General features: G+C 45.0%; 2 protein-coding genes across 2 annotated transcripts; both read right to left on the reverse strand.

The window, feature by feature from the left end:
• Positions 1–455: 455 nt before the first annotated feature.
• Positions 456–3,115, reverse strand: LOC308147563 (tubulin alpha chain-like). Its single transcript, XM_080519784.1, has 4 exons — positions 3,071–3,115; positions 1,943–2,165; positions 1,714–1,862; positions 456–1,633 (listed from the first exon to the last, which is right to left on the reverse strand). The coding sequence occupies exons 1-4, from the start codon at positions 3,071–3,073 to the stop codon at positions 656–658; spliced, it is 1,353 nt and encodes a 450-aa protein (XP_080375910.1). The 5' UTR covers positions 3,074–3,115; the 3' UTR covers positions 456–655.
• A 1,149-nt stretch (positions 3,116–4,264) lies between these two features.
• On the reverse strand, positions 4,265–10,931 carry dnpep (aspartyl aminopeptidase). Its single transcript, XM_080519605.1, has 14 exons — positions 10,851–10,931; positions 10,321–10,411; positions 9,625–9,713; positions 9,383–9,496; positions 8,096–8,221; positions 7,870–7,994; positions 7,505–7,589; positions 7,045–7,152; positions 6,873–6,950; positions 6,010–6,090; positions 5,614–5,774; positions 5,474–5,513; positions 5,117–5,386; positions 4,265–4,409 (listed from the first exon to the last, which is right to left on the reverse strand). The coding sequence occupies exons 1-14, from the start codon at positions 10,854–10,856 to the stop codon at positions 4,359–4,361; spliced, it is 1,425 nt and encodes a 474-aa protein (XP_080375731.1). The 5' UTR covers positions 10,857–10,931; the 3' UTR covers positions 4,265–4,358.
• Between the last annotated feature and the right edge of the window lie 2,642 nt (positions 10,932–13,573).

Below are 13,573 nucleotides of genomic sequence, written 5' to 3' on the forward strand. Positions count from 1 at the left end.
CTTTCTTTTTTTTTTTATTATGAATTCACTAGACTTCAACTGCCATATTTCTAAATGAAAGTTCAAGGTATGTTGACACTGACTGGGCACTCTACAACTTCAGGTGATATTTGATCACTTTAATGCTCTTCAGCTTCAACTTGTCCAGTCTACTTAGGAGGGGCGTTGTCCTGGCAACAGTTGGGAGCTTTGTTGTTCACAAATACAGTTGGGCGCCCATGGTGGGCGTGTTTGCTCTTTTTAAAGTTTGTTAATCCCTTGTACTGCAAAAACTGTATGAAAAGTCCTTTAGAAGTATGATTTGGAAATTTAAAACTTCACAAATTTTAGCTTGCAAGACGTGTTCGTGTCCAGGATGTTATTGGAGCACTTCTTTACAAATGTGAACTGTTGATACCAAACGTGTGGATTTTACACTCCAAAGTACTTTTGCCCTCTGAAGAAACAAGACAGGAATATTTTAAGATGCTTTAATTTGAACATGAGGAACAGGATGTAACTTGCCAAAACAGCTGGGAGTCAAAAGTTGAACTTAAAATTCTCACAAGAGACAGAACAAACAAAACATTTTGACAGATGAAACAAGAAAAATGAACATTCTCACTGCTGAAACATGAAGAAAAATGAACATTTTGACAGCTGAAATGTGTACGTTCTAGTACTCCTCCCCCTCTTCGTCCTCATCTCCCACGCTGTCGGTGCCCACCTCTTCATAATCCTTCTCCAGAGCCGCCATGTCCTCCCTGGCCTCGGAGAACTCTCCCTCCTCCATGCCCTCCCCGACGTACCAGTGGACGAAGGCCCTCTTGGCGTACATCAGGTCGAACTTGTGGTCCAGGCGAGCCCAGGCCTCGGCGATGGCGGTGGTGTTGCTCAGCATGCACACGGCCCTCTGCACCTTGGCCAGGTCTCCTCCTGGAACCACGGTGGGAGGCTGGTAGTTGATGCCCACCTTGAAGCCCGTTGGACACCAGTCCACGAACTGGATGGTGCGCTTCGTCTTGATTGTGGCGATGGCGGAGTTGACGTCTTTGGGTACCACGTCGCCACGGTACAGCAGGCAGCAGGCCATGTACTTCCCGTGGCGAGGGTCACATTTCACCATCTGGTTGGCAGGCTCGAAGCAGGCGTTTGTGATGTCGGCCACGGAGAGCTGCTCGTGATAGGCCTTCTCTGCAGAGATGACCGGGGCGTAGGTGGCCAGTGGGAAGTGGATGCGAGGGTAGGGCACCAGGTTGGTCTGGAACTCCGTCAGGTCCACGTTCAGGGCTCCGTCGAAGCGCAGGGAGGCGGTGATGGAGGAGACGATCTGTCCGATCAGCCTGTTGAGGTTGGTGTAGGTGGGACGCTCGATGTCCAGGTTCCTGCGGCAGATGTCGTAGATGGCCTCGTTGTCCACCATGAAGGCACAGTCGGAGTGCTCCAGGGTGGTGTGGGTGGTCAGGATGGAGTTGTAGGGCTCCACCACAGCAGTGGACACCTGAGGGGCGGGGTAAACGGCAAACTCCAGCTTTGACTTCTTGCCGTAGTCCACCGAGAGACGCTCCATGAGCAGGGAGGTGAAGCCAGAGCCGGTTCCCCCTCCAAAGGAATGGAAAATAAGGAAACCCTGGAGCCCGGTGCACTGGTCAGCCTGCAGGAGGTAAAAACAACTTTAATGTGTCGTCCTTATCTGGAACTGAAATGTAAAAACAACATCGTTTACAAACTCACCAGTTTACGGATCCTGTCGAGAACCACATCAATGATCTCCTTTCCAATAGTGTAGTGACCCCTCGCATAATTGTTGGCAGCGTCCTCCTTTCCGGTAATCAGCTGCTCAGGGTGAAACAGCTGACGGTAGGTTCCTGAACGGACCTCATCTGTAATCAAAATAATAGTCATGACTCATCAAACTCATTGTGATTCAGCGTTGTGGTTCATCAGTGAATCCTGATCTCACCAATGACTGTGGGCTCCAGGTCCACAAATACGGCTCTGGGAACGTGCTTCCCAGCTCCAGTCTCACTGAAGAAGGTGTTAAAGGAGTCGTCTCCTCCTCCGATGGTCTTGTCACTGGGCATCTGACCATCCGGCTGGATGCCGTGCTCCAGACAATACAGTTCCCAGCAGGCATTGCCCATCTGGACACCGGCCTGGCCAACATGAACAGAGATGCACTCCCTCTGCAGGAAGAAGAAGGCCAGAGGTCAGACATCGGCTTCATTTCAGTGACAAATGTTGATTCTGGGAGGTTTATGAAGGCCCGCGCCCACCCTCCCCCCTGCGGCTTAACGTCTGTGTAACGTTCACTGACGGAGAATAACTTAAATAAAAAAAATAAATAAATAAAAAAAAAAAACGTCAAACGTAACGCTCGTCACAGACGTTAAATCCAACCAGATTAAACTGTGTGCCTGATGCACGGTGCCGCCCAGTATCTCCTCCATTTTGTTTTTTTCCCCCTCCTTTCTTCTCCCACTGAAATCCCACCCGCCATGACCGGCTAATTTTTCCAGTTTTCGTTTCACGGATACGTTTAGCCTAACCCTTAATGAAACCCGTGGGACAATTTTCTAGAGCTTTCCACAGGCTTTTAATGTGCTTCGTGCTCGCGCCTCCAACGTCTTTTCGACGCGTAACTGAAAATCTGGCGGAAGCTAAAGTCAAATGAAGCGGGCCTCGCCCCTTAATGCTGCAGGGACACTAAAGATACAGTAGAAAACTGGTTTTCCCCTCAAAAACGAGGCTTATTTAAACTGGAAAGCCGTTAGTTACGCCACGTTTCGCGCGCTTTCTGGCTCCCCTTTGATCGGACCGAAAAGGAGTTTGACTAACAGCCGTTGAATAAACCGCTACCTACGCACTTTAGTTAACCAATACGTGGTTTAAAAGTTACAAGACAGAGTTATACAACATTCGGACCGAATCACACATAAAAGCACGGCGTGGTTAACTATAAAAATATAAAATTTGTCGATTTAATTTTTCTAAACTTAACGCTTTGATGCCAAACATGCTCCAACTTTAAACTGAACTGCCTTTCGATGTGTGTGTGAGGTTTTCTTTGTCACATTTTGTCCTTACTCACCATTTTCAAGTAGTATCCTTCTTCACGACGTCGAAGTATCGCTGGTTGAAGACGGTAATGGAGCTGGAAGCCGCAGCCCGCTCATTTTATAGTCGCCTGAGGGGGCGGGGCCAGTGTGACGGTTTTTGAACGTGTAACGTCCGTGAGCGCGTCAGACGTTGGGTCGTGGTGCATTCAGGGTGCTGCCGTAAAATTTATACTCTACTTACGTCAGGAAAATTTAAACATCTATATTACTCTAATTAAGAAAAGATCAATATCTACTCAACTAGTCCGTTAGATAATCAGTCCAGTTTATCTTATAGAATCAGTTCTCGTAAAGAAAGAAAAACGCCTTCAAATAATCTCTGTGACGACGAGTTCAGTCACGTGACTGCTACTAATTCCTCAGATTGTGTTGCATTCAAGGGAGGCTCACTTTTTTTGAGGCGTTTTTTAAGGCGTTTTTTGAGCCATTTCATGTGGTTCTTCCATTTATTTAGCGTGAGACCGTTTTGTGAGGAAACCATGCAATAATGCAAAAATAATGCAATAATTTATCAGGTGAGAATCATCAAACTAGTTTGCCTGACAATTATGTGCAGGGTGCACCGTTTTATTCAAATGTTTGAAGTAAAATCGAAAAATGAAGTTGTAAACCTGAAAGTAACTCAACAGGAATAGACGTTGATTTCCCCTCATGCATTTGGTTCTCTACTATTGAAGGCAGCTGAACTGAAATGAGGATGTAAACACAGAGGTTCCACTATGAGCAGGCCTCACAACATGCCCATTCATTCAGGTCCCTTTACTTATAAACCATGACTAAGTTATGTCAACTTCAGTCATTTAAAATAAATAAATAAATAACTGACCTGTGTGAGCAAACAGATTTCCATGAAAAAGCTACAAGTGATCACCTTTAATTCATTCATTAGTGACGAAGCTGAAATAGGCTCCATTCGAGGATGTTATCAGTTAAACAAGATTGAACTAAAAGCAGAATGGGGTGAGTTTCTTCTCTCGATTCATCAAGAAGTCAAGCCCATCTCGTCCGGCTTGGCAGAGCTTCACATCTGGCTCCTCACTGCGTTTTACATTAAAAAAAAAAAAAAGAAGAAGCAGTAGAGGCTAAATTAAACTACTGCAGGATGACGCCGTCCACCCTGATGTGGTGACTCAGCAAAAAAATAAAGGACATCACCAAAGGCTTTTCAGTGTTTTATTTTTTTTTTCTCAATTCATAGAAACAAAATGTTTCTATGAATGCCCTTAATGCCCTTATTGCTCCCCCATTGTTGTGCAGGGTCTAGTCGACAGTCAGTGTGCTCCTGACGGAGGGGAACAACTCAAAGAAACCCTGCAGGGAGGAGAAAAACACACACAATGGTTTAAAACACTTCAAACGGTAGAATCGGTTGGCTTGTCCCAGTCCGTACCACAACTATCCTGAAATATCTCATCTTTTGCTCGTGTTCTGGTTTTACACTAATACATTTTACAATAACATTCACATCTTATATCAGTTTAAATCTACCGATGACAGACTGAAGTCAACAGAAACAAGAGGCTTTGCAGTGATAATAATCAACATTCAGAGTCATTTGAGACTCATTTTTGATATCCGTGTAATATTGTGGACTTTCTTTAAGTTTAACTATCCCCCCCAAAAAACATAACCTGGGTAAAATACATGTAAGGTGAGATGGTAGGAATAAAGTCCTGAAACTGATGTTTTTTTAGAAAAACACTCATTTATAAGCTTGGATAATCAAATAATTGTTATATTTATGTAGTTGAATTATCGCAAAAGTGAAAAATGGGTACAAATTAAATCAGAAGAGACTGAAACTGATGAAAAAGAAAGGGACACGTACAGAAAACTAAAGAAAAATATGCCAAATATCCCAGTTATTCTATATTAAAGCTTTGAAACCTACAACGAGACACATTAGTGTCTCCAAACTTCCCCAAAAAAATCAAATGTCCCCCCCAAGTTTAAAGTGTCGCAAAACTAGGATCGCTGGCGTTTTGTCGTCAGGCGGGCGTGACGGTTCCTGGACGGACCTTGAAGAGGGCGGTGCTCTGCAGCACGCTGGAGGTGCAGCACATCTCCCGGATGGAGTGCATGGAGAGCTGCGGCGCGCCCACGTCCGCCACGGGGATCCCCAGCCGGGCGGCCAGGATGGGGCCGATGGTGGTCCCGCAGGGGCTGTCGTTGCGCACCATCACGTCCTGCAGCGGCACGCCCACCTGGCCGGCCACCTCTCGGACCACGGCGGCGGTGACGGCGGTGGTGGCGTAGCGCTGGTTGCTGTTGAACTTGATCACGGGGCCCTGGTGGAGGGGGATCGAAACACAGGAAGTGGTTTTAATGTGACGCGCCGACGACGACGACGACGGACTCGGTTTGGACGCACTCGCCTTGTGGAAAGACGGCCGGTGGTTCTCCTCGTGCTTCTCCCTAAGAGGGAACAACATGTTGAATAATCCCAAAATATAGAAAACGTTCTCGAAATAGATCAAACGTTATGTTAAGATGCTGAAGCGCGGTCGACACTGACTGGTAGTTGGGGTGGACGGCGTGCGCCATGTCGGCGCTGATCATGAAGGAGAGCGGCGCCGCCTGCTGGAAGGCGGTGAGGTTGGAGGAGGAGGCGGCCAGGCGGGTCAGGATGAGCTCCGTCAGGTTGGACTGGGCGCCCTGGGCGCTCTCCGACCCCACCTGCACACACGGACCAAACGTGAGGCGGCGCGCGGCGGGGTGGGGAGGACAGGAGGGTCACTGTGAGGGCAGGGCGCCGGAGGAGAAGAAGTCTGGCGGCGGGGAGCTCGTTTAAAAACCCAGAAACGAGCCGCGCCAGTGTTTAAGCCACAGGGTTCAAAGCGTGTGGGGGGGGTTAGGTTAGGTTAGGTTAAGGTTGGGGGGGGGGCGGGGTATTCCATCTGTGTGCACTCACTTCCTCGTTGTCGTACAGAGTGACCATGCGGACGTTGGGATCTTTGTCCAGAGAGTCTCCAGAGCAGGACTCCATCAGGCCCTGAGAGAGAGAGAGAGAGAGAGAGACAGAGAGACAGAAATAGGGATAGAGAGATAGAGATAGATAGAGAAAGAGGGATAGAGAGATTGATAGAGATAGATAGATAGAGAGAGGGAGAGATAAATAGAGAGAGAGAGATAGATAAATAGAGAGGGATAGAGGTAGAGAGAGAGAGAGGGAGAGAGATAGAGTGATACAGAGAAAGAGAGACAGATAGATAAATAGAGAGAGAGAGAGAAAGAGGGATAGAGAGCGAAATAGAGAGAGAGAAAGAGGGATAGACAGAGAGATGGAGAGAGAGAGAGATAGAGAGAGAGAGTGATATAGAGAAAGAGAGAGAGATAGATAAATAGAGAGAGAGACAGAAAGAGAGATAGAGAAAGAGGGATAGAGAGATAGAGATAGAGAGAAAGAGGGATAGAGAGTGAGAGAGGGAGAGATAAATAGAGATGAGAGGGATAGAGAGAGAGAGATAAATAGAGAGAGAGAGAGAGAGAGAGCAATATAGATAAATAGAGAGATAAATAGAGAGAGAGAAAGAGGGATAGAGAGAGAGAGAGAGAGAGAGAGAGAGAGAGAGAGAGAGAGAAATAGAGAGGGATAGAGAGAGAGAGAGATAAATAGAGAGGGATAGAGAGAGAGAGAGATAGATAGATAAATAGAGAGGGATAGAGAGAGAGAGAGATAAATAGAGAGGGATAGAGAGAGAGAGAGATAAATAGAGAGAGAGAGACTAACGAAGAAAAGCCCTAGAAAGGTGAAGTTCCTGTTAGCCAGCAGACCTGCAGGGCGCAGTAGCAGCTGTGCAGGTTGTCCAGACGGGGAGAGTAAATAAACTCCTCATACACTCCGCCTAAAGCCTGGAAAGCAGGAAAAACGAGCTTCAACATGACATCTGGCTGCTTCCGATCGTCAACAGTTATTATTATTATTATTTTTAATTGACGGACTCACGGCGGGCTGCGTGTCGGCCAGACACAGCTCAAAGTCCAGCAGCTCTTCAGGCGTGACGCTGAGTTGAGAACACAGGGCCTTCACCAGCACCGGGTGGTGTTTCTCCGCCTGGGGGAAGAAAAAACAAACAAAAAACAAACCAAAAAACTGTTAAATTTGACATTTCACGTGGCTGATCTTAAGAATTCATCCTGTAAGTCTCTTGATGATTTATCTCGCGTAAAAGAAAAGCGGAATTCGTACAAATTGTTGCCACAGCCTGCAAAAAGCCAGGATTTTTTTTCGCATTTTAGTAAAAGACAGTTCAATCGACGATAAACCTCCTAAGAACCAAACACATTTTGTATCGTGGTCTCGACAACGCATGACGATGTCCACATGTGTGGATGCCAGATCTGATCCTTCTTATAACTCTGCATTATATTCTCATTTTTAAAATAAAGCCGATGTCGTGTTTTACAGTGTTGGCGGCGCAGGAGGCGTCGCCGGACGCCGCGCAGCCCGTCTCCAGCTCCTCCTGGACCACGGTGGCGATGATGGGCACCCTGCGAGGGAAACGGGCAGACGGAAATGCGTTGAGGTCGGGGAACGTAAAGAGCAGCTTGGGACAACAAAGACAACGACATATTTGTCAAATTTAAATAAATCTTTGCAACAGAAAATGGAAAGCAGTGTCTTTGATTCCTTTTATATTCTATATTTGTAACAGCATGGCTTCGTGCTTCTTGTTACACTGCCCCCTACAGGTTACTCATAGTAGCGCGGAATCGGGTGAATATGTAAAAAGAAGAATCTTTTAAATATCCATTTATGGCGAGTACTGACAGGTGGTTCTCCTTGTTGGGGCCGAAGGAGTCGTTGACGTCGCGCTGCAGGTGGATGGCGAGGTGGGGGATTCTGAGCAGAGGCCCGGGGACGTGAACCAGACGCTGCGCCAGCTTCCCGCCGCTCTGCGGGAACGACAAGCGCTTGAATCGCCGATCGCAACGACCACGATGACACGAGAGGGGGGGGGGGGGGGGGGGGGGGGGAACAGCCGCCGCCGCCGTACCTTCACCATGACGCGGCCGGCGATGGTCAGGTCGCGGTCGAACCAGGTGTTCCAGATGCCGCCGCCGTAGCACTCCACGCCGACCTGCACGCAGCCCTGCTTGGTCCGCTTTGACCTCGGCTTCACCTGGAAACAGTCGGCGAGCTTTAGGAGCAACTGGAGGACCCGGCGGATGACTGGAACGCTAATCAACATTTAGGCTGCGTCTCAATTCTCCCCCTTAGCCCTTCATCTTACCCCTAACCCTTTGAAATGCGCATTCACAAGAGTCTGAGGGGTGAGGGGAAGGGCTATTCTACGGTGGCCCTGAAGTGCAAACCCCAACAACAAATCACTAAACACAACAACAAATTGGAAAAACAACTGCAAATTCAAAAACACAACAGCAAATGAAAAAACACAACAACAAATTAAAAACACAACTGCAAATTCAAAAACACAACCACAAATTGAAAGACACAACAACCAATTGAAAAACACAACAACAAATGAAAAAACACAACAACCAATTGAAAAACACAACACAAATTGAAGAACACAACACAAATGAAAAAAAACAACAACCAATTGAAAAACACAACACAAATTGAAGAACACAACACAAATGAAAAAACACAACAACCAATTGAAAAACACAACAGCAAATGTGTTTTTCATTTTGTTGTTGTGCTTTTTCATTTGTGGTTGTGTTTTGGAATTTGCAGTTGTGTTTTTCAAATTGTGTTGTGTTTTTCAATTGGTTGTTGTGTTTCTTCATTTGTTGTTGTGTTTTTTCATTTGTTGTTGTGTTTTTCAATTGGTTGTTGTGTTTCTTCATTTGTTGTTGTGTTTTTCAATTTGTTGTTGTGTTTTTCAATTTGTTGTTGTGTTTTTCAATTTGCAGTTGTTGTGGTTTGCACTTCAGGGCCACCGTACTATTCACCCCCCTAAATGGAGCGTTTACAGATGCACACTTTAAACAGAGGGGTAGGAGGACACGGCGCCGAAGGACTCGCATTTCACATACATACACTTCTAAAGTTATATAAACCTGTTGTGTTTTACACTAGCAAGAGCGGCAGCAGCAAACTGCCTTTGCCCTCGTTTTGGAGGCGGAGGGCTAAGGGGTAGGCGGAGGGGTAAGAATAGAATTGGCGATTGGCCTTAACTCTGTTGGGGATGAGACCTTTAAAGTTTATGAAGATATCGTACACAGTCAAATCCTTATTTATCCAACAATGACGACCGTTTAACCGCCGTCAATTCCAGATGTTCCTCGCGCCGGACGAAGGAAGTGCGAGCGCTCACCCGGAGGCAGGGGCTGTCGGTGTGCGCGCCGATCATGGAGAAACCGTTTCCCGGCAGGTAGCGCCCGCCCACGGCGAAGGCGATGACGCTGGAGAAGTTCCTGGTGACGAAGTACTGCAAGGGGAAAACAGTCTCGATAGCGGTCATTTTTTTTTATAGGACGTGCAAAAGTTGAGTTTTGCCGACCCGTCTTTTCTCGCGGGTGAGAATGAAGTGTTGACACGCCGCCGCCGTCGACTCACCTTCCTCGCAGGCTTGATGTCCCATTGCTCCGACTCCTTTAACTCGATGAATCCAGCAGCTAACAGGCGCTTCTTGCATTCGTCAACCACTGCCGGGGAGCGACAACGAGCAGAGGCGAAGTGTAATACCAGTGTTTCACTTACATCTTGCTCAAAACGCTGCATAAAAGTGCACTAAAAACTACAATCGTCACCACATATATAGGGTACCGAGCTCAGCGTCATTACTTCTACGTGATTTATTCATTTGGAGGCAAAGTTTGAAAGCGGTCAGAGTGTAAAGGCCAGCATGAATTATCTGTCTCATCTTATCTGGAGCTCAAAGGTGTCGCTCCTCTTGAGCTGACACCTCTTTTTTTTTTTCCCCCCCTTTACTGCTTCCATGTTAATGACAGACACTTTAAGCTCATGTTTTATACGTTTCTGCTTATTTCCCTCGCCTGCAATAAATGTCTTATTTATAGCTTTACCCATATAGGCCGATTTTGTGTGTTTTCTACGGTAAACCTGGTTTGTAAAGGGTTTATGCTCGTCAGGATGCTACGACAACTGGTTTATAACCAATCTGTTAAGCTTGAAGTTCTCAAACCAGCTTTAGATGAAGACATTTAGAGAAAACGCAGGAGAAAAACACAGTATTAAGGTCTGGATTGACACACACGAGCAGGTCTCATAGGATTATAATGGTTTATTTACCATGAAATGGAGAAACTCCTCTGTTGACAAATTGCAGGAACTCTTTGGCTGCTGCCTGCACGGCCTCTTTGGAGCTCTTCATGATCAGAGCCTGAAGAAAATAAACAAAACAAACAAATCAAGAGAAAATCAAGACTTCGCCAAAGACGGAGCGCAAAACTCGTGACAACCAGCAGCCGGCGGCAGGTTCCAATATCGGACGCCCAAATCAATACTCCCTATTCTTCTTGCGTATGAAAATGAATGAGGCATACTCGGAAGCAACGGGTTAAGCGTGCATAGATGATCACGAAAACGGAGGATACTTCGTTATTTTTAATTCTTACGTGAAAAAACGATCCTGGTGTGAAGCTGCTCTGTCCGATAAAGGATGCACAGCCAGAGAGCTAACACTCGCTAGCTCACCTGAATGGGGCACCGTGTTATTTCTGTCCCTACGCTCCTCGTTCCACCGAGTCAAAGCAGCTCTCCGTGAGGGAGACACGCCTCCACAATAACTCAGCGTTCGCACTCATGTTTACGACTCTTACCTGCATTAATTGGACTTTGAAAGTGTGACTGTCACCGTGGTGAGCGGACAGAAGGAGCTTGGATCCGCCGACGGCAGCACGGAGCCGCCGGGAGCGCATCAGCGACACCCGGCGGCCAGGAGGAAGAACTGCAACCACTTCGTCGCAGGGACCTCAGCGTTTTTAATATGAAATACTCAATATAAAACGAAATAAGTCATATTTCTGTTGTTTAAAAATTTGCATTGAATTCCATTAATTATTTTACATATATTATGGCTCAGGCATGACTGTACAAATCAATTGATAAGTGGGAACAATTACTAAAAAAAAACAGTTTATATGCACAGTGGTGTAATAATAATGGTCCCATATTAGAATTTAGCGGCAAATTATCTGAATTATCATGTCACGAATGTGAACCAATTCTACATTAGTAGTTAATTACAAATTCTTATTACCTAATATCCAGTCCAACTCTGCTTGGACTGCTGCCTCCGCGACCCGGCCCCGGATAAAGCGGTAGCCAATGGATGGATGGATGGATGGATATTACCTAATAAATTACTGGGAAGGGAAGCTGAATATTTATGACAAGAAAAAACCCCACAGTAAATTATTTTTACTTGTCCCACATAGGGTGAAATCACATTGTTCCATCCTCAAATGTATGGTAAATAAAAGAGTACAGGGACATTATTTACATTCTTATATGATATTGTTGATAGTGAGTGATTGATTGGTAATAATACAAGATTGTTATCTTTGCAAAGAATAAATGATTTATACTTTTATATTGCACCCAAGAGAAAACTAATGGACATTAAAAAGTGCTATACAGGGTTACACAGTTGCTTTTTTTTTTTTTTTTACTTCAACTCGTGTCCTCTGCTCCCAAACACCTCTGTGTTTATTCTCCACTGCCACCCTCCATGCAGATATCCATCATTGTGTCACCACAGGAACCTGCCTTATATAGCCCTGAACTCTGAGGGGGAGGAGGAGGAGGAGGAGGTGGGATGAAGCATCGGGAGACGGCGAGGAGGAGAGTCAGAAAGTGACAGAGATGTTTACTTCAGCTGTCGGCTCACACGCTCTCTTTTGCGCTTGAGGAAGCCCAGAGGGATGAGACACACGTTAGCGTGCAGTCCCTATTAATAGACGTGAGAGCAACAGGCTGCGGACGAACCGTTTCGAACGCACGGGGGATCGTGTACGATTATGCAAATACGGCACACGAGGTGTGCAGGACAATAAACAAAATAAAAGAATGCGTGGGCATTGGCAGCTGTTATTTAGACAGTTCTGAAGTAAACCTATAAAGACTGAACCGCATCACTCCTACTTTCACTTGTTAGTTCTAAAGAGGCCTGGTTGGCAGAGTCGATGCTGGCAGGAGGAAATGTGTGAGGAAATCAGCCTCACACATCCCAATGATTAAAATCACGAATGATAAATATTGCTAATGAACGTGGGTCTTCTCCTGCTCTGGTCGTGCCTGCAGACACACACAGTTCCTCTCAGTAAGGATAGTTTTCCTTTTTAAGGCAGGTTCAGTCTGGCCCCCCCGTCATTAACAACCTGCTCCGTCTCACCATGTGTGGACGACACAGAGATTCAAAAAGCCACCGTGTCCTTTACATCTTCACATCGCTATGGGATGAGATCACACAGGCTGAGAAGGAGGATTTTCTCATTAAACAGGGTGTGCAGCGAGTGATATTCAACAGATCCTCTCCACAAACTGACTGAACGCGTCACACAACGGGCTCAGTGAATTACACAATACTAATGTCAGATTTAGGCACAGATATTTGTACTTAAAGGCATTGGAAATGACTAAAAATAATGCAAGTTGGCATTATCGTCTAATATAACAGGCAAAAAAACCCCACATAACAATCAAAACAATTATAAATAGTACCACTAATAAGCAAAGGAGTAACAAAGAAAGCGAAAACTGCTAAGAAAGTTAACAAAAGTACGATAACCCTAAATTTAATTAAAAAAAACCAAAAAAATCCTTGAAAAAATGACCAATAAAAGGTCCAAAGTGAGACAAAGACTTAAAGAAAACAAGAACACATACAAAAAAAACACAATCTCAAAACATTTACAAATATATACCGTCTTATTTGATATTTTAACTTTCTATTCCATTTATTATAATTCATCCCAAAAAAGTAAGAATATAAAAGTATTTCTATTTTATACTAAATAGTCTCAAAAGTACCATAATTGAGATAAAAAGTAAACAAGACACTCACCAAAAATGGCTAATAAAGCTAAAATAACCAGAAAGTGTCTCAAGATGAGCATAGATTAAATGAAAAAAAATTTAAAACAAAAAAAAATACATGAAAAATGATCCATAAGTGGTTTAAAGCAAGATAGAAACTCGAAGAAGCACCCCCCAAAAATATGAAAAAATAAACAAAATTTACACACTACAAGACTCCATTACTTTAAACAAAATTTAAAACTGAGGAAAATGACAGTAAAAAAAAAATAAAAAACGGCATACAAAGAACCAAAATTAGAAATGAAAGAAACACAAAATGTAACAACTAAATCTTTAAACAATGAGGAAAAACATCAAACATCAAGATAGGATGGATGGATGGATGGATGGATGGATGGATGGATGGATGGATGGATGGATGGATGGATGGATGGATGGATGGATGGATGGATGGATGGATGGATGGATGGATGGATGGATGGATGGATGGATGGATAGATAG

Source organism: Blennius ocellaris (genome assembly GCF_963422515.1).
Source record: "Blennius ocellaris genome assembly, chromosome: 24".
In the NCBI taxonomy this organism is placed as follows: domain Eukaryota; kingdom Metazoa; phylum Chordata; class Actinopteri; order Blenniiformes; family Blenniidae; genus Blennius; species Blennius ocellaris.